This window comes from Chaetodon trifascialis, chromosome 23 (genome assembly GCF_039877785.1).
Source record: "Chaetodon trifascialis isolate fChaTrf1 chromosome 23, fChaTrf1.hap1, whole genome shotgun sequence".
NCBI lineage: Eukaryota > Metazoa > Chordata > Actinopteri > Chaetodontiformes > Chaetodontidae > Chaetodon > Chaetodon trifascialis.
The window spans coordinates 16547256-16566983 of NC_092078.1; the positions used below are offsets into that span (position 1 = coordinate 16547256).

At 39.9% G+C, this 19728-nt stretch overlaps 1 protein-coding gene across 25 annotated transcripts in view; it reads right to left on the reverse strand.

Moving 5' to 3' along the window:
* The window catches only part of ank2b (ankyrin 2b, neuronal), a 189914-nt gene that overhangs the window by 34373 nt on the left and 135813 nt on the right, over positions 1 to 19728 (reverse strand). For 15 of the 25 annotated variants that reach the window (XM_070992831.1, XM_070992835.1, XM_070992830.1 and 12 more), the window contains 21 exons: positions 19523 to 19621; positions 18881 to 18979; positions 17723 to 17920; positions 17445 to 17543; positions 16587 to 16685; positions 16350 to 16448; positions 16050 to 16247; positions 13886 to 13984; positions 13305 to 13403; positions 12160 to 12357; positions 11700 to 11798; positions 11415 to 11513; positions 10975 to 11073; positions 10792 to 10890; positions 10073 to 10145; positions 7170 to 7323; positions 5975 to 6062; positions 5278 to 5375; positions 3817 to 3855; positions 2238 to 2462; positions 656 to 754 (listed from right to left, as the gene is read on the reverse strand). In XM_070992831.1, coding sequence (XP_070848932.1) covers positions 656 to 754; positions 2238 to 2462; positions 3817 to 3855; positions 5278 to 5375; positions 5975 to 6062; positions 7170 to 7323; positions 10073 to 10145; positions 10792 to 10890; positions 10975 to 11073; positions 11415 to 11513; positions 11700 to 11798; positions 12160 to 12357; positions 13305 to 13403; positions 13886 to 13984; positions 16050 to 16247; positions 16350 to 16448; positions 16587 to 16685; positions 17445 to 17543; positions 17723 to 17920; positions 18881 to 18979; positions 19523 to 19621 — 2459 coding nt within the window. Of the gene's footprint in view, positions 1 to 655; positions 755 to 2237; positions 2463 to 3816; positions 3856 to 5277; positions 5376 to 5974; positions 6063 to 6833; positions 6846 to 7169; positions 7324 to 10072; positions 10146 to 10791; positions 10891 to 10974; positions 11074 to 11414; positions 11514 to 11699; positions 11799 to 12159; positions 12358 to 13304; positions 13404 to 13885; positions 13985 to 16049; positions 16248 to 16349; positions 16449 to 16586; positions 16686 to 17444; positions 17544 to 17722; positions 17921 to 18880; positions 18980 to 19522; positions 19622 to 19728 lie in introns of all 25 variants that reach the window. The other 10 variants (XM_070992833.1, XM_070992828.1, XM_070992822.1 and 7 more) reach the window with 5 other exon arrangements.

Consider the following 19728-nt stretch of genomic DNA (forward strand, 5'->3'; position numbering starts at 1 on the left):
CATAATTATATTTTCATATAAGTGACACTGACACATAACTCCTTATATAACCTTATATTTTTTAATTTTGGCTCAAATTTTGAAAAAATAGCAAAGCGTTCAACATGGCTTTTGGAACTGGCTTTTGGAAATTTTCCTTCTAAAAGCTCAAATAATTGTTGTGAAAGTGGCCAAAAATTATGAGTATGCAAGACTCTGAAAATCCCAGTTTCCACTTTTGGGAAAAGCTAACATTTACAGGGCAGGAGGAAAAAAGTAGAGCCAACCAAAGAGTCACAGCATGCATCTGGTTCCCTTGCTATTCACAGGCCACGTAAACCATTTCAATTTCACACAAAAATAAAAGCAAACATCTTCTAACACACATTTATTAAGAAAATAAGTAACATAAAAACATAAAGACAGAAATGGAAAAGGCTAAGCAGAAAAGAAGGATTAAAGAAAGAAAGAAACAGCAAGTGATCTCACAGCAATGTGATGTCTAGAATCTATAGGGCCATAAGTGCCAGAGTGTACAAAGACACTTGTGCAAACATGACAGGACAATAACGTATGGACAAAATAACATCAAATGGAAGGGTTTGGAAAGGAAAACTCTAAGACTGGCATCCATGGATTGTTTCATATGCAAAACCGTTGATTTTTTCCACCCTACCCAAGGAATTTTGTCCCCGGCGGGCCGAGCTGGAGGATTCTGCTAACCAAACTCTCTCCCTCATTTAGAGGTGGAGGGGCACTGGGGAGGTGGAGTTTACTGTGTGATCAACCAAGCATCCATACGCAGCAGTGAGGAAGAAAGAGCACACACAATGTATGGGTTGGGTGCAAAATAGGAACCTTGAGGGACTGATTGAAACAGCTGAGAGAGATTATTAACGCTGTCGTAATATTCAGCTGCATGTCTACGGAGGATAAAAGAGTTCAAAATGAAATGAATGACTGAATAAGAGACTAGGAAATTAATAATTATGTGAATAAATACTTACAAAACATATAATATTAACACAAAATTGGGAACGATTCAGTAATTTTTTAAAGCTCATTATTATGTTTCTTTACTGATGCCACTTTTTCCTTTTTACTGTCAGTTTTAGTTCCAGCAGTTTTATTTCAAAATAACAGTTTTGGTTTCAAAATGCAATTTTTCTCAAATAGCAGATTGATTTCATTCAGCTACTGTTGAGTATTTGTTTATCAATCAAGACAAACAGAGCCTGGATATGAAGCCTATAATGATGTGAGAAAAAATGATATAAAGGATCATTTAAACAGTAATTAAATCATAATGCTTGCAACAAACTGTTATTGTGAAAACAAGCTGGATGAAATATCATTTCATAATAATGAACTGAAATGTAAAAATGTGCTACTTCACCATTTCAGTTCTAATTATAATTAAATGTAAATAATTTTGAACAATTTGGGTTTATCTATACTGTAAATTTTCACAGGCCCGTAAGGACATTTTATCAGTTAGAAAAATTCTGCAGAAATGTTTCAAATGATACCACTTTCAAGTCACACGGAAAAAAAAAAAAAAATCTACATTCATAATGGGAATGATCATCTTAAGTCAGAGTGAGGCAGGACTCACTAAGTTAAATACTCAAACATTTCATATAAACATAAAAGGAACAACACATATTTCAGTAGTTTTGGTCACAGAGAACCTCTATCATGTAAGCAGCAGATAGGTGATGGACAACTTGAATTACAGTACATACTGTACACACTGGCAAACTCATAACCGTAGTACGAATGTGTTTATGTTATACTGTCTCAACATTACCAGCAGAGGGCAGAATTTGTGGCCACATATCAAACCAATCATGGTGCAATATACTAGAGGTGGAGTTAACAAGAATTCATTAAGGGTTAGGGATAAGGTGAAAAAGAGTTAGACTGCAGCTGTTATGAAAGAAAACAGAGCATGCTGAACAGCAAAGACTAAGAGATCCCTGGTGCTGGGAGAAAGCAAACAGCAGATACAGAAACAGTTTTAGTAGGGCAGAGGCAGAGGACAAATTAATCTGAAAGAAAAGGGGCAGCAAGTTGGAAGCTTCTCACTACGACTAAAACTACCTTTAACTAGCAATTAAATGATCTTACATGTCCCTGTCGTATCAATACATTGACTTTTTGCAACCTCTTCATTTTCCCTCCGTCTTAACCCTGCACATTTACCCACTTTGAAGGCATTTATTCACTCATTCCAGCATCCATCCCTGAAGCCTTACCCGAGAAACTGGGCTCCAGAGGGCCCCACCTCGATGAGCCTGCTGGCCAGGCCCTCGCCCTCAACCATAGGGGGCATGGTGGCCAGACGGTGTCTCTTCACCAACCGGCACGTAACCCGTGTGGGTGCACTGCACTTCCTGGGTGGGATAATGATGCGGAGGCCATTGTGCCGGCAACCACGCATGGCTCCACCCCTGGCATCCACCATGAAGCTAACCAGGAAGCTGAGGCAGAACAGGAGATATTTCCACAAATTAAAGACATTTATCACTGACGCCATTAAGTGATGAGAACATAGACACCAAAGCTACTTGGTAGATTGTTTGCCCAACTGCTCACACTATCAGCATCTCATAAGTAGAAAAAAGAAAAGACCTAGCATTTAAGTGATACTAATCCAAGATTATATACACATGCTGGATTTACACGCGTTTTAACTACAAAGGACTAGTTCAGTGAACTCTGGCCAGTAGTTGCAATTACATTATAACGCTAAAGGCTAAAATGTATACTTACAGTAATACAACTCCTGACAGCCTTAAAGACAGTGAACTGACCCATTAATGTCAAAGAGCAATAACCATCTTAACCAGCTAATAATAGGTAATTAGCCATCGTACACTACTGTTCACACCAGACCAAGTAGCAGCAAAACATCTGAGTGTATTGAACAGAGTGAAGGTTTTTTATTTTTTTAACTTGAGGAACAAGGTGGTATATTTTCCTTTAAACCCATGTAGACAGTGATCTATTGGGGCTATTTTGCTGAATGGGTGTCTATTTTCCCAGCACTGAATGGTCAAAATGATCAACGGCTCCATCTCCATAAAACCTGTCAGGCTGGATTAATCTTTTTGACGTCATAGCTGTGGACTCTTTGGACCTCACTCCCATGCAAAGTGGCAAATAGCGTACGCACATGGATCACACGTGTGAGTGTGATGAGGTGACACTACAATTTGATACCATACCCAGTTATAATGTGATCTTGCCCTGGCTTCAGTAAAGCAAACAACACAGTTTTTAAAACACACATAAAAAACAGGTGTTACTGAATTCAGCACCACAACAGGTAAACTGTTAGAAGACAAAGACTGCTGTCCTCCACTGCTGAAACATACATCAGTGGTTTACTTCAACATGGTAAGAAGATTAAGTTTATCCATCTGTATCTATACTTTTTTACTCTTTTATGCTAAAATCTTCCTCAGGCTAACATGAAGCATTGGTGGGTATGTTAGTGAAAATGAACAATTCACAAGACATTGTATGAAATCAACAAACTTGTCCTCAACTTTCACTACCTCTTTTTGAGATATCCACAATTTAAGCTTTGTGATCTGCTCATGTGGAGACATCAACTATGAAACTCAGAATGTGGAACTAGGTGTAATATTTTGACAGTTTGAGTCAGATTGAAATGATCTGACACATCGTAAACCCAAAGGGAATTGTATATAAGGTAATGTCTGTTGAGGACAGTGACACATACACCTCTCCACCAAGAGAGCACACTGTGAGGGGGAGAAAGAGTGATGGTGATGAGGAGGATGATTTAACCAAGGTGCAGAGGGTCACCTGCTGTGGTCTCCATGATCATGGCACGGAGAGGAATGGCTAAAAACAACAACCACATCAGACAGAAAGGAATCAAAAGTCAAGCAGAAACAATTCAGAAAAAGAGGAACGCTGAGAGAGCAAACAGAGCAGACGAGGGACCGTCAGGATAAGAAAAAAAGGCATTTTGTTGTGGAAGACACAGAGCAGTTACATCAATTGTTTTTAATGGTGATTTAAATCATTGTTTATAGTACTTTCACCAGATATGTTCAGCAAGAACAACAAAAACATTTTTAACATTACATATGTGACATTGATGTTACTTCTGTAGTAATAATAATAATAATAATAATAATAATAATAATAATAATAATAATAATAATAATGTAATAAGAATCTTAGTAAAGATGGACAGTATTCTGTGCTTTCCTTTGTAACTTAAAAGAATAATTACTAATGAGAGTTTGTTTCTTGATGACCAACAGTCTATCTGTCCATGGGGGTTTTGGCATGTCTCCGCACAGGCACAGTGATACTGCACCAAATCTGGCAACCTGACAACGAGACACTACTCCTGGCTGTTGTTCAACAAGAAACAGCTCAGGCTTGTTTTTGTTTGTGCACAGATTCAACAAACAAGACATAATCAGTACTCAGTGACCTTTTGAGGTGTTCGTAGGTGTATATTTGAACTTGGTTTCTGTATCTGTGCTGTTAGGCGAACCACATCCTGACTTCTGCTCCCTACTTAACACACAGACATAAGAGTGATATTGATCTTCTCACCTCACTCTCACAAAAAAGCAAATAAATGTATTTAGAAAGATATCAACTTGTTTCTTTAACCATAGACCAATGCTCCAAAGTTGAATCCAAGAAAGTCTTTCTTTAGCATGTCCACATTTCACAACAGTATACATACGTGGCCAAAGAGCGTTTGGTCGAGATGAACTTCACAAGTGTAAAGACCCATCAGAATTTGCTATTAAAAGCTCATTAGAAGGCAACTGGGGGATCTTGGGAGGATGAGAACCTATTTACAACAGGTTTGTTACATAATAATATGCTACTGTATGCGTCATACTGCAGCGGTACAATACATTCCCAGTGAAAGAAAGCTCTCCACTACTACACTCCAAGCACCAGGCTAATAACAGATTGAAACTCTGATTTTAAATTAAAGTTAATGAACTAATTAGAAATGCTCTAATTAAATATAATTAAGTACCTGAATCATAGCAGCCCAGCTATCAGGACTTTCATGGGATAGGGTTAACTGTTAATGCACATTCATGAATTCACAAGAAGGTTTCAGCTTATGCATGCATATACGCATCTGCAGCCTATGTGTACACTTCTTCCTATGCACTCATATGTGTTCAATATGTAAGAGTGTGACATTTGTATTGTTCTGTGTTTTGTATTGTTCTTGTTCTTGTGCTTGTCAATAATGATTTCCTCCAGTCTGATTGTACCTACCCAGAGTGAATGGGGCTGGAGGATAAAGCCACATTGTCCAAGTTCTCTGTTCCCCAGCTCAGACGGTATGAATCACTCTCCCTGGCAAGTGACGAAACCTGGAATCAAACAATAAAACTTTTATTTGACATCTACTACTAATTATTGAATATAGCAATACTAAATGAAGATGTTGGTTTTAGAATGTCCTTGCCAAACAGCAGGTGATAGCATATCAAGAAGCACTTAGCCACAGGCAGCCGGCCCTGTCAACGTATCTATCACTTTTCATGGGTTCTACTGAGTGGTGGTGAAACCCAGTGTCCCTTTAAATCTCTGCGGGCCATTCACACCTTGATGTCAAAGATTCAGTTACAAACATGTCATTCAACAATGCCTAAATTGATGGCAAACCAGTTCATGCAAAGACCAAACTGGACATGGAGTGTGAAAGACGTGGGTATGCACTGGGCAAGAAGGGCCTACTGAAACATGTTTCCAAACTACATAATGCAAAGTAAAGATCCAGTGTTTGTAGACCTTGAGCTACTGTACCCTAGGGACTAAAAGTCAGGATATCTTGGCCTCTGCAGCTTTGAATTTGCATTTTTATAATTTGTCACTTACAAGATTTCCCTCTGAACTGTAGTGGACCAGAGATCAGAGATGTGCTAGAGTGACCTGCAATTGCTGTAACTATGTTGACTGTTCACTGTACCTGGTGACAGTTGAGCATCTCATCCATCATGCCCTCATGTTTAGGTGAGTAGTAGCTGTGGTGGGTGGGTGTGAAGGACCTGTCAGAGCTGGAACAGAGAAGAGAACAGTTGTTCAACCTGACAGTAAAACAAACAAGCTCACAGGAACATTGCCGAAATAAAAGATTAACAGCTCTGAGGTTAGCACTGTCTCACACACGTCTTACACTTAACTAGCTAACAGGCAAATACCTCACACAGCTAATTAGCAAGACTTATTTACAGCTGCACCACCACTACTGTCTACAACTGTAAGGTTGAACTTAAACTTAGATCAACAAGGCTAAACATGAGCGTGCTAAGATGCTCACACTGACAGTGTTAACTTGCTGATGTCAGGCAGGTATAACGTTTAACACAGTCACCATTGTATTGTTGTAGCTTAGCAAACTAATATTTGCTAATTGCTAGTAAACATGAAGTGGAACTGATGAGAATGTCATTAGTTTGCAGGTATTTGGTCATAAACCAAAGTATTGGACAAATTAAACTTTTGATCTGATAAATGCACTAGAAGAAAAAAAATGGGGACCATCAATGTCATTAGGATTCATCTTCTGGGGACAATGACTGTCTGTACAAAATGTCATGTCTAGGCCAAAGGGGTGGACAGAGCACCAACCAACACTGCTATGCCTACAGCAGATGTCAAGAGTGGTTAAAAACACAAAAGGGATTTAAAACAGGAAATATCTAACTGAAAAGAGTTAAAAAATACTACAACCAAAGCTCCAGACTCCCAGAAAGAGTGCTAAACAGGTTATTTCAGCAGTGCTGTAGATTGTAAATGCCAGATATTTGGCCAGCGTCAGCACATACCTTTGCATTCGACTATGGAGGCATGACAAGGAAAACCAACGATGAAGTATGAGCAGGAGAGGTTGCAAAACACACACATAGACATATACATATACAAATACAGGGGGTTAATTGTTGAGTTTAGTGTCCTCGACAGGAAAGGTGTCATAAGTATATACAGATACACACAGACTGATTCATGATCAGGTTAGAACAACCATACACAGCAAACATCAGTCACTACATAGCAACTATGGAAAAAGGTTCACTTCCAGGGAGTTTTAGTTAATAAGTTTATCAAACCACGCTTGAACCCTAATTGTTGTAGCTGCTTGTTAGCTAAGTTAAACATGACACAGCTTGACGTACCTGTCGGTGCGTCCCCCTTCCAGGCTGAAGCGGAGGTAGTTCATTCCATCCAGATACTGTCCTGGCAGGGAGTCGTCTCCCAGCTCCCTGAGGTCCTCAGCCCTCAGATATTCCCCTCCGTCACCTGTCATTGTGTCATCACCTTGGGAAAGAAGAGGAAAGGTAAATTCATGAATGGAAACAAAACCAACTGATGAATATTTGGCAGCTGGCTACTGTTCAGATTACTATTGATTAATATGAACCAAGACACTGAATTATTGAAATGTAGCTCCAGAGCTAACGTATCATGGAATATGTTGAGCAATAATAGGTAATTAGTATTAACGAAAACAGAGTAAGACATAAAAATATGTTGTATCTTTGGCTAGTAGATTTAGACATTTTACAAATGAAACTGAATTTATTCAACACATTTAATCAGGTCATCTTCTGCAGACCACTCCTGAGGGACAAAGACCTTTTCTTCCCATGGAAACTTGCTCAGAACAAGTCCATTTCAGTCTCTCAGTTTGAACTGGTCTCAGGCTCTAGTATAATGCACTTGTATCTTGCTGTGTTGTAGGCCAGTTTTACTTCTTAGCTGAACAAACCTTCCAGACTTACCAAGCTTAGCAGCTGCATGTGATGTTAGCATGCTTACCTTTTCACTTTTCACTCTTCAGACAATGCTGCAGGATTACTATAATCTATTCTGTTTGCAAAGATTGATTTTAGTCTGTCTATACTAGCACTTAAACAACAGCTTCTTTCCTGTTCCCCCTCTGTTGTCTCACACCAAACAGATGCATGTTATGGCAGCATTCTGTGGTCATGTTTTCTCTGCACGGTAGCGACAAAGCTCTACTGTTCAGCAGGGAGCAGCATCACTATTGGCTGCAGGTTAACCTGGGCCAAAATGTTCTGGATCAGCATATTTGGACTGGTGGAGCTTGTGTGTCAGGCATATGTGTGTTAAAAGAAGAGAAATTCAAACAGAAATGAAGCAGCAGACATTGTGTAATGCATAACCTCCATGGAGGTGGCATGTAACACCAGCCTGAGAGAGCAGTCTGTCAGGCTGTCGCCATGCGGGATTGTGGTTAATGCAGGAGCTGTAGCTGATTTTGGCCCAGGTCTGACACAAAGCATTATGCTAGGACAGCATAACAAGTGAAAAACATACTGTAGATACACTCTGAGAGAGACGCTCTGGTGCCATGAATATACTGGCTACCTGGAGAAGTAAGAGTGTAAGGAGAAAAAGCAGATTTTAATTGACTCCCTAATCCTTCTTCTTCTTCTTCTTCTTCTTCTTCTTCTTCTTCTTCTTCTTCAGGAGGTCACTGATGTTTTTGATGTCACATTGAACGAATCTTGTAATGCTAATGCTAATGCCCACTTGATACTTGAGATTAGTTTACTATCAGGGAGTCAGTGTTTGTCAGTGTAGGGTAAGAAATAAGCTATGTAAGCGATGAATTTTACCACTGTATTTGTTCAGAATTTCCTCCTGCTTCTCTGGAAAATAAACATTTTCAGTCTACCCTTTGAGAAAATTACCTCCTAGCAAAACAACACTGAGTCTAGCTGAGAGAGATAAAAAACAGATAGTTTGGCTTTCTCCCCTGAACTCCCCTGGAAACACACAAATTGCCGTTTTTTCAATTTTTGTTGGAGATATGACAACATGTAACATCTTAAGTGTTTAGATTTGCAGGTTTTGGTAGGTATATTTGGAAATTCAGGCTGGCTGCTTCCTCTTGCTTTATGCTAGCTAGCTTAAAACATGCCCTTACTCCAGCCCTTACTGACATAAGATTGTTTTTCATCTTTTCAACTCAGATTTGGACAGAAAGCAAATAAGCACATTTCCAGAATTATTCATTTAAATATACATTACACGATTATGAGTACTGATTTGAGCCAAATGGAATTTTCTAACATGTGTCCAGGAGATTTGGTTCAGTTCGACTTTCTCCATGTTTCTCTGTATCCAAATATAACATTACAGTTAGTATTGTAGCATTGAACCAAACAGCAGATGCTACAGGCTCGTTCACCATGCACACACAACTCCACTCCTGGTAAAATCAGTGCAGCAACTCCTCACACCAAACACCAGGCTCAATACCTTCCTCATCCATGGGGTCGTCTGACATAACATCATCATCAATGGCTCTCAGTGCTGTGGGTTGACAGCACAGTCATTCACTACCTCTGAAAATCTACCAAAAGCCCTCTGAACTCTCCTCAAAAGGCAGATAGAAACATAATAACCATAGAAACATGCAGAAAGTTCTGTAGGTTCTTGAAGTCTGATACCAATGTCGACATATCACATTATACAGATGTAATGGCTAATATGTAAGCAAAAAGTTGCCTATTTATCTATTTATACATCCATCAGAGATGCAGTAATTACAACAAATTTGGAGTTGTGCTCTTGGCCACCTGAGAAATCCAATATTCCCTCTACTATTAGCTCTGTTGTCATCTCCATCAACTACTGACAGAGATATCTGGGTCTTTGCTGCTGGATGTTCCATTTTATCCCACTGTACAGCAACTAGCTAACTCTTTCAGTTTAATAAAACTATTTATTAGTGCAGCTTTAAGGCAGGGTGAGGCAGATTTCATTTGTGATTTTATGGATGTGTAAAAGATCCCTAGTAGCAGTAATGGAAACATTCACAAGCTGTTGTCTGAAGGGAACCTGTCTTGGAAATTGTGCCAACCACTAGGTCAAACCACACAAACATGGCTTTGTTGTGGGATAGTTCATCTCATTAGTCCAACTCATCCACAGTGTTGTTGGACACACACTTAGCATAACACTATGAGTGCTCTTTCAATTTGAGGGCTACGCTGTGGCTTAATGTTGACAGGTTTTAATGTACAGCATGACTCACCCTCTTCATCAGAGACATCCAGCACTTCAGTCATGGTCTCTGGCACATTCAGCTTGTGTTTCTCTGTCACCGTCTGGCAGCACAGGAGAAAGAGACTCCATTCACACCACACTCAGTTACTTGTTTATTAGGTAAACCTGACTGAAACCAGTGTAATGTAATACAACAACCCTGCAAACACAGGATTCCTTCATGAAGGTTGCAATGTTCAGTGTTTGCTCAGACAGTTTTAGAGAAGTGTTGATTCAACTTTATTGTCAGTTTGAAGACTGTACTTTGTGCTGGTGTTGAATTATCTTGCATTATTCTGAAAGATGATTCTAATGTTTACCCTCAATGATATAAATAGGTGGAACTAAATATTAGTAAAGGGAAGAAACTTAAAGCGTTCATTTGTAATTGTAAAATAGCTGTAACTCAAGTAACTCCAAATATGAGTTATTCATTTTTATATGGAAAGTAAAAATCAATAATAAATCCAAAGCAATGTGTTTGGCAAGATGTGACCAAGGCGGATTCAGAGACCACCACTGCCTCCAATGAAACATTGGTGTAAAAGGTCAAATTGGGTTTAATTTAGCTGAAAAATGCACATTCTTAGACACCTAAAATTCATGTATTTTATATATAACGACTGCTTTAAGTGCATTTCAATGTCATAACCATTATAAACTTTAGATTGTAATGGGAAGTGAATGTGATGCAGGTGCGCGACTGACCGTTGTGGTGGTAATGATCTCCTCAGTGACAACCCTCAGCGTGTCCACCACAGAGATGTAGCCCAGCCTCCGAGCGATACCCAGAGCAGTGTTACCATTCTGGAGGAGAAAGCACAGAGGAGGAGACATCAGTTTGTCTGTGGAGGTGTGTGTGTGTGTGCGTTTTTGCATCTGTTTACCCACCACAGTGATAGCGTTGGGTTTGGCACCGTTTTGGAGCAGTACGTTAATGATGTGTGTGTTTCCTTGCTGGGCTGCCTGGTGAAGAGGAGTGTATCCATTCTGGGAAGGAAAGAAGATAAAAATGAAAAGTCAAATCGATCATTGCATGAATCGATGATTCATAGTTTGATCTGATCCTCAACATTCAGGCAGCCAATATAAAATGAACCTGACTGAACGAATACAGATAAAATATACAGCAGTGTATTTCTTTATTGTCATGCTCTACAATACAATGATGTGGTGATATGATTTAACATTAGCAGCAACATGTTAGAAATAATAATAGTGGAGAACAAAAATTGCTTAAATATTAAATAATGAAAGTTAAAAATGGTTTATGTAGGGCTCAGATAATAAGGCATATCTGAGCAAACAAACTTGTGCTTTAGTGTCAGTACCTTGGTCTTGGCGTTGACACTGGCTCCATTCTGAAGCAGGAAGTTGACCATCTTGGCGTTACCATAGTGACATGCTACAATTAGCGGGGTGTATCCCAACTGCAAAACAACAACAAATCTGTTAGAATTTTCCAATCATGAATAAGACAAAAAATACAACACACATTTACGGAAAAACACTGTAAAAATAATATTACTGAAGATTAATTTTCAGCAAAATGGGCTTTGACTACTGTAATATCACACTATATTATAACCAATATGAGAAAGTATGACTGTTCATACTTTGGTCTGTTGGTCGAGGTTGGCTTCATTCCTGGCGAGGATCTCGGCAACAGCCACTTTATCCTCCTGGGCTGCCAGATGGAGGGCAGTCAGGCCACTCTGCATGAGGAACACACACAGCACAGTTACTATATTCACAGAAGCCAAATTCAGACCACACTCTGTCTTGACAAATAAACTAATGTAGCCCTAAAAACAGCAGGTTTGTTAAGATTTTACTACTGCATTGATTTTGATATATAAGGATTGAATGCTAGTAGCTAGTACAGGATGTAATGTCAGTAAATAGTTTTTTCCAGTGATTCAATCATATTCAACAGCAGCTTTACTTAAATGTTGCACAGCACAAAGATGCAATGTAAAGGAACTAGTGGTGCAATTGTTGCAATGTGAAAATGAAAATGACTCTACCCTCTCATAAACACTCATTAGTCAAATCAAACCCTGGTTTGTACACTACCTTAGTCTGGACGTTGATCTGGGCTTCCTTGCTTATAAGCAGGGCAGCCATGTCTGCATGGCCCTCCTGGGAGGCCAGATGGAGCGGAGTGACGCCCTGCTTGGTCAGAATGTTGGTCTCGGCTTCGTACTGCAGCAGCACTGTGGCGATTTCCATCTGGTTCTTCTTAGCCGCGATGTGGAGAGGAGTGTAGCCGTTCTGATTCATGGGGACAGAGGAGAGAAACTGGTGTCACTGAAGAGTGTTAACTGAGAGAGCTTGTTGTCGGCTGAAAACCTCACATACCCCAATGTTTTTCAGGAACTGAAAAGGCTCTGATTCCACTTTAAGGTTACCAATAGTGTAATAATAGTCTTATAAAACCTAATCATTTCATATACCATGCACTATGAGTATGGTTTTCAGCATGGTTGATTGTATTGTGTCATATTGTCTATGTATGTAACAAATACATGCAGAACAAGATATATAATAGTTGAAATACAAATGTAATACAATCAAACAAACAAAAACCTGAGGAAATGAATTTGAATAAGAGCTGGATAACTGTGACTGGAATAATGGAAACAAAAGAGGGAATTTTTAATTGTGAGGAAATAAGTCAAAATAGCTCATTGGGCCATATTTCAGGATTTTTCTTCAAAACCAGAAGGCTGCAACAGGAGGAGGCCATTTTGCATGCCTTTGGAGACGGTCCCTAACTCAGCTTGTCATTGTCCCAAAACGTCTGTATATTGACCTGAAAACTATCTACATCTCTGTGTTTTGTACGCTTCTATTCACATTTTGGCAAATCTGTGTTGTGAAATGTCACGGTGCTTCCTGTGTGCGCAGTGCTAATGGATGCTTAGACAACAAGCAATCAGTGAATTTCTGGTGATACTAAAGAAAAAGTATAAATCATGATCATAGTAGTTTTTCATGCTCTCCATTGCCACCACTAGAAAATGATGCTGATTTGAGCAGTGTGTTTATGACAGCTGTGTGATCAGACTTTTGAGGCTAATTTTAGAGCTATATTGGAAAGATGAAACATTCTCACCTTCTGGCCGTTATCATTACGTTACACTTGACAATTAACTCTCCGCTCAGCCCTCCCATTATCTCCAGTTCAGTGTGAGCAGCTCTTCACTGCAGAATCTCACCTTGGCCATAGTGTGGGGGGACGCTCCTTTATCCAAAAGCAGGAGCGCCACCTTCTGGTTATCGTAATGTGCTGCGACATGGAGCGGGGTGAGGCCATTCTGTAAGGGATGGACGGTGAGCGCACATGGATTAAACAGCAGTTAGTGCAGCAAACACACACACAAAGTGTTAAAGGGGGTAAGACTGCAGGTTTAGACGAATTAGAGTTATATTAGACAGCAAAAGCTGTGAGGACGACTGAGTGGGTCCTTATGATGTAAAGACGAACATATTCAAAGAAAAAAGGAATCTTCATGTAAAAAAGCTTCTGTTATCTGAATCATAGTTAATCCAATTGAAGCAATGGCTGATGTTATCCAGACTAGGCTTACCGGTGCTCTTGCAGTCAATTTAACCTCAATACAGAAAAACAGCAACACATCATTAAGATTTAATCATTTTTCATGCAGGAAAAGGGTTCACCAGAACATTTACAGAATGGACACGACTCCCTTTTTACGATATATTTAAGATCATATGCAAAATCTCACAGACTGTAGAGTGAAACTATGAAGATCTAGTTTTTATCTTGGTTGAATACCTTCCCAGCAGAATCAGGTGGAGCACGGCGCTGCAGCAGGAGCTTGACGACATCTAGGCTTCCGTACTTGGAGGCCACATGCAGGGGAGTAAAGCCTTTCTGTGGAGAGAAACAACAAGAGAAGGGATATGAAGAAATGTGTTAAAAGACAGTGAATGCAGGATGTCTGCTCACATGTAAACTCAGAATCCAAGTCAGATTTCTTTCTGTTATTTATCCCTCTACATAAATATTTGCATTATTTCAATACTGTAAGACAAAAACAAGAAATTGTATTTTTTCAGCCCAACCTGAGCCACTTGTTTATTTTATGACTATTATATTGTATTTGAAGTTTTCAGACCAAATTTAACTACTGGCTATTTTTTTTATATTAACACCCATACATATTATCATTGCATACATCACGGGAACATGCTGCAGTGATTTCTGATAAACTATCTTCACCACCACCTTGTTAGTGCTGATGCAATTCCACATAATCTTTAACTAAAATATGAAAGAGTCCTTTTACTTACACAATACAACCAGCAGAGGGGGCACTTTAACTATTTTGAAATACAAAAATTAGAGCTGGAGCTGACAGAAACCATACGACCAATGTGTTTATGACCCAGCCCTGATCATGCAGGGAGCGATCCTTTGTTTGTCAAACCCTGGACTGAAACTGTTATAACAGGTGACTGAGAGGTTAAAAGGGATGAAGAGGAGAGCAATGGAGGAGAGGGGAGAGGATTTCTTAACACAGCGCTCTACGCAAATCACGAGTCAGGACCATTATGAAGACGCTTTCGATGGATGGAGAATGTTACACTTGCATGTGAACAACTTTCCCTGGCTTGGTTTCCATGGCGATAGCCACACCCTTTCTCCCCGGCAAGAGACCAAGGAGAGAGACATCAAGCGTGGGAGAGAGAAGAACCAGTGAACCCTGATGGATACATTGCATCAGAAAGTGCTTTGTCTCACCCTTACAAGTGTGAGAATGAACTGGATGCAAAGCGGACTTTGACCGTGCAGCCTCCTCTGACACAGTGATGATGATGAATCACTTGACTGCATTCAGACTTCATGCACTATTCAGGCTTTACAGCCTCATCAATCATTCATGAGAAGTGGGTCAAACCTGCACATGCAGCCCTACTGTAACCTCATTGTGTGTGGCCCCAAGAGAGGGCACCATGGGATCATCACTAAAAGCATTGTTGCACTTTGAGTCTATTCTTTCGTCTGCATGTGTGCTACTGTAAGTCGCTGCTATTGCACATTTTTCCCAACCTGCTAATCTGTCAAAATGTCTCCTTAAACGGATTTGTGCATTTGTTGTATTATATTCAATTGATTGGGTTGTTCTGTTGTAGAAATTGTTTTTTATAATACATATCACTCATCATTTGTCCAACTCTTCTCTGCTACAGCATATCATTTATATGCTATTTGTAACTTCGGTAATAATCAGATTTTTGCATGTTTGCATGTCATTATGCATTTTTAGCAGATATAGACATCTGATGGCTAGCTGCACCCTGATTCTGTATAGTATACAGGAGCACTTAAGATAAATATATCCATACATATGCATTACTCTGCAACTCTGCACTTAATCTCTTTTTGCACTTCTTGCTAAATGCACTGCTGCATATCTGTCGACTGTAAAGTTGAACCTAATCTAATAATTATTAAATAAAGGCTACTGTAACTGCATTCAGGAGTTGTGCTCTCACTCAGCTCTTTCTTCATGTTTTCTCTGTTTAGTCCAAAAAATTATGTGGCATTAGAAAGAAGAAATAATGCATTCTTCAATTTACAGTGCAAATGAAATGCAATGAAACAGCGTTCGCATAAAGACTGGAAGCAGGGTCAAACATCTAACGCTGCTCTGTCTAAAGAGAAGAAATAGTTTTGGCACTTGTAGACGTACAGTGTTTTTGAACTTTGGGAAGAACCAGGCTAGCTGTTTCCCTCTGCTTCCATTCTTTATGCTAAGCTAGGCTAACAGAGCTCTGTATTTAACAGAGAGACATGAAGATGTAATATTACTGTACCCTTACAGACTAACAAAAATAAAATAGTAAATGCTCTTAGAATGCTTCAAGGAGTTAGTTGGCCTTCAAGCAGTCACATTTACAAATCGTGACAAACAAAACACGTCTCCTCCACCCACCTTGGTGGCCAGTGAGTGTGAAGCTCCAGCCTCGAGCAGGACAGAGGCTGTCTCCACCTGGCCCTCCCTGGCGGAGATGTGGAGGGGGGTGTAGCCGTTGGTTGTGGCAGCATCAGGATGGGCCATGTGTTGCAGCAGCAGCTGCACAATCTCTGTTTTTCCCAGACGAGAGGCAATGTGGAGGGGAGTCTGGTCCTCCTGAAGACAACACAGTGGAAGAGGAATGAACAAATTGCTTATTTTACATGACGGCAGAATAAGTCTTCTCTGGAATGTCAATATAGACGACAGCAGTCTCACCCGTGCCCTGGCGTCCACCATTGCTCCGTTCCTCAGCAGACATCTGACAACCTCCACCTGACCTGCCCTGGCCGCCATGTGCAACGCCGTTTCTCCACGCTGTGCACACAACACACAGCAACATAGGGGTCAACACACACATATCTAAACTAGCTACTTATTGTAACACTTTTCCTCACATAACAATGACAAATTACAAGAGAATGCATGATTGCCCTCTCCGTCGCTTTCACTCACAATATTGCTGACGTCAGGCGAGGCTCCATTCTGCAGCAGCAGCAAGACGATGTTCAGGTGACCCATGAAGGCTGCTACGTGGATGGGAGTCAAACCAGACTGGGCACAGGAAGGAGAGTAAAAGAGGAACGAGAAGATAAAATGTCAGTGATGTTGAACATAACTCAAGGAGAGCTCATCAAGCTTATTAATATGCAAAACAGTGCATGATGTCATCTGGCAACTTTTAGCGATGTCTGACCAGCCAATAGTTACTTTCCCTGGAGCAGGGTCGGCAACATAATTTGTAAGAAACAAAATTATTTTCCGATTGTGTTTTTTAAATTTTTCATCACAAAATTCTAAATTTTTTTGCATTGAAAAAGGATTACATATACTTTCCAAGTTTGTATCTCAACCATGTAATTTCTAAAGTCCAATGTAACTGTTTAAGGTTTCTAATAATAATGTAAAAAGCCTACATGTAACATTCTTGATGTTGATCAGATCAGACAATTAAGAATTAGCCAAACCATGATATTTACATATATGTCTCATCTTAAAAGGTCCAGTTTCCTTGCCTATGTTAATCCCACTTATCTTATTATTGTATCAACTATCAGAAAACAGCTTGATGCATTGTGTGATATTAAACAGGCTGAATAATATTTGATTTCTGCTTCTCTCTTCCTTCAACATCAGTCTTTCCTAAACCTAACTGGACAAAAGCACACATTCCTGGTTTTCAAACTAGAAAAACATGACAGTTATTGCTGAAATACTGTATTGTGAATTATTTTCTGGTCACAGTACCTGCTATACAGCAACAGTTTGACTGCTAATGTTAGCTTCAGGCAGGTTTAGCAGTACGTTTGTTACCTCTGTAATGGCCTGGATAGAGGCTCCATACTTGACCAGCAGCTCCATCACTTTCACTCGGTTCTTCTTACAGGCTATGTGCAGCGGAGTGAAGCCATTCTGTCGGGGAAATGTGGCGCAGACACACACACACACAAACAAACACACAGAGTAAAGGATGAACCCAAACAATATTTTACCATGACTAAATGTTCATTTTAGTCATCTAAGCACACTGAAGCTATAATTTGTAAGTTTGACAAAATTATGCTGTTGACTTCCAGGTCTTTGCATCGTACCAGTGCCCTGGCATTGGGGTTGGCCCTCTTGTCCAGCAGCAGTTTGGTGACTCTGTAGTGACCGCAGTGAGCTGCCACATGCAACGCTGTCAGGTAGTCCAACGTGACATCATCAACAGGAGCCTTGTGCTGCAGAAGGTGCTTGACACATTCAACATGGTCGCCTTGTGCCGCCATGTGAAGAGGAGACAGCCCGTTCTAAAGGAGAGATCATATGAGCAACAAACACCTAGTTAGCAACAAGCTGGTGAGCATAGTCAAGCATTTAGTAGCTAAAAGGGCGGATAGTTTTCTCAGGAGTTGGTGGAGACCACAAACAGAGATAAAAGAAGAGTGAATAATGGACTTGCAATCATCAGATGGACACAAACAAGACTTCAAATGAATGCTGATGTTGCTCTACATCTGCTGGATGTGTAAAAAGATGACTTTACATAAGAACCTAAAAGGCTATAATATGTCAAATGTGCCTGTTCAAAACAGACCACTGGAGTTTTAAATAGTTTTATTTTATTTTTAAAGCTGCTAAAATGAAGCATATAATTGAAATGTTAAATTACCCAGAACCAGCGATATAGTGGGTATTTGACATTTTTAGTTTAGCTTCGCACATAGATTGAAAGCAGGGGAAAAGAGGGGAACAGAGCTTTGCTAGCTTTGTCAAGAGTGCAGAAATATACCTTCCAAGAACTACAAAGCTATCTTATTTACATGTTGTATCTGGTAAGTGAGCATGCTACTGATCAATATATCCAGGAGTCAGGGGGGTTTTGTTCATAGTAGGATTACAAAGTAAAGAACTTTTCAAGCCACAATGTTTTAGATGTATGCCTCTATTGACCAACAAACCTTCACTGAATATATAAAGATGAAATTGCTACCAATCTTCTCGTCTGACTTGGGTGAAATTACAAAGGCACAAGTGTATTTCCAAAAGTTCAAACTGTTCCTTTAAAACGTTCCTTACCACACCTCATATTCAATATTCAAAGCCTAAAGAACCATATTATGATTCAGTCTATATTCACTATGTAATGGATTACTTTATGCAGAGACCTTTAGGTTAGAAAATTATAACTCAGCTAATATGAGACAGTTTGAAAGAGTGGCATGCTTCTGTCCCTTTAACTGTAAAAGGTGAATGGACATATAACACACCTTGGTCCTGGCCAGCAAGGGAGCTCCTCTCTCCAGCAGCAGCTCCACAGATGTGTCATGTCCACTCCGAGCTGCACAGTGAAGGGGAGTCAGACCATCCTGCAGAATAAACAGCAGTTATTTCACTTTACTGATGTTACTGCTGACATGCAGAAACCGCCTTTAACCAAGTTAGTCTGCTTATTAGCAGTCATTTGCTTAACCTGAAAATGACCCCATCAGCTGCTATAATATATCCAGGTTTCTCTCTAAATACAGGCGTTGCCAGTGACTAACCCCAGCTGGATGTTGTTTGTATGGTTAGAAACAAATATGGCTAATAGCACAACTGTCCTGCTAGCTGGCACACACCAAAATAACATCACACAGAGGTCAGGCTGTCCATCCAATGTGATACTGAATTTAATCCACTGACCTACTGAGGTCTAGCTGAACTGAAAACAACAGCATTAAGCTCATATGCACATCTGTTGTCACTAAAGTATCATTTTTGCTGCTCCTGTGGCGAAATGGATTTGATGGAGTGAGGAGGAAAGAGGAGGAAGATGCATACTGTGCTGTTGTTTTCAGATAACTTCAGATGTCCAGCCTATAATTCACAACCATTACGACTGCCATGGTTCGGTTCTTTACGGTACTCACCCTTGTTTTAGCATCGATCTGAGAGCCTCGGTCCAGTAACAGACCAACCATGTTAGTGTTGCCACGCTTGGATGCCACATGTAGTGGAGTAATCCCATTCTACAGGGGGAAGAGAAAAATGACGTTTATGCATTTTGTCTTGTTAAGACACATTAAAAACATTTGAATTTCTGAGTACTGATACTGAATCCACACTGAAAATACTG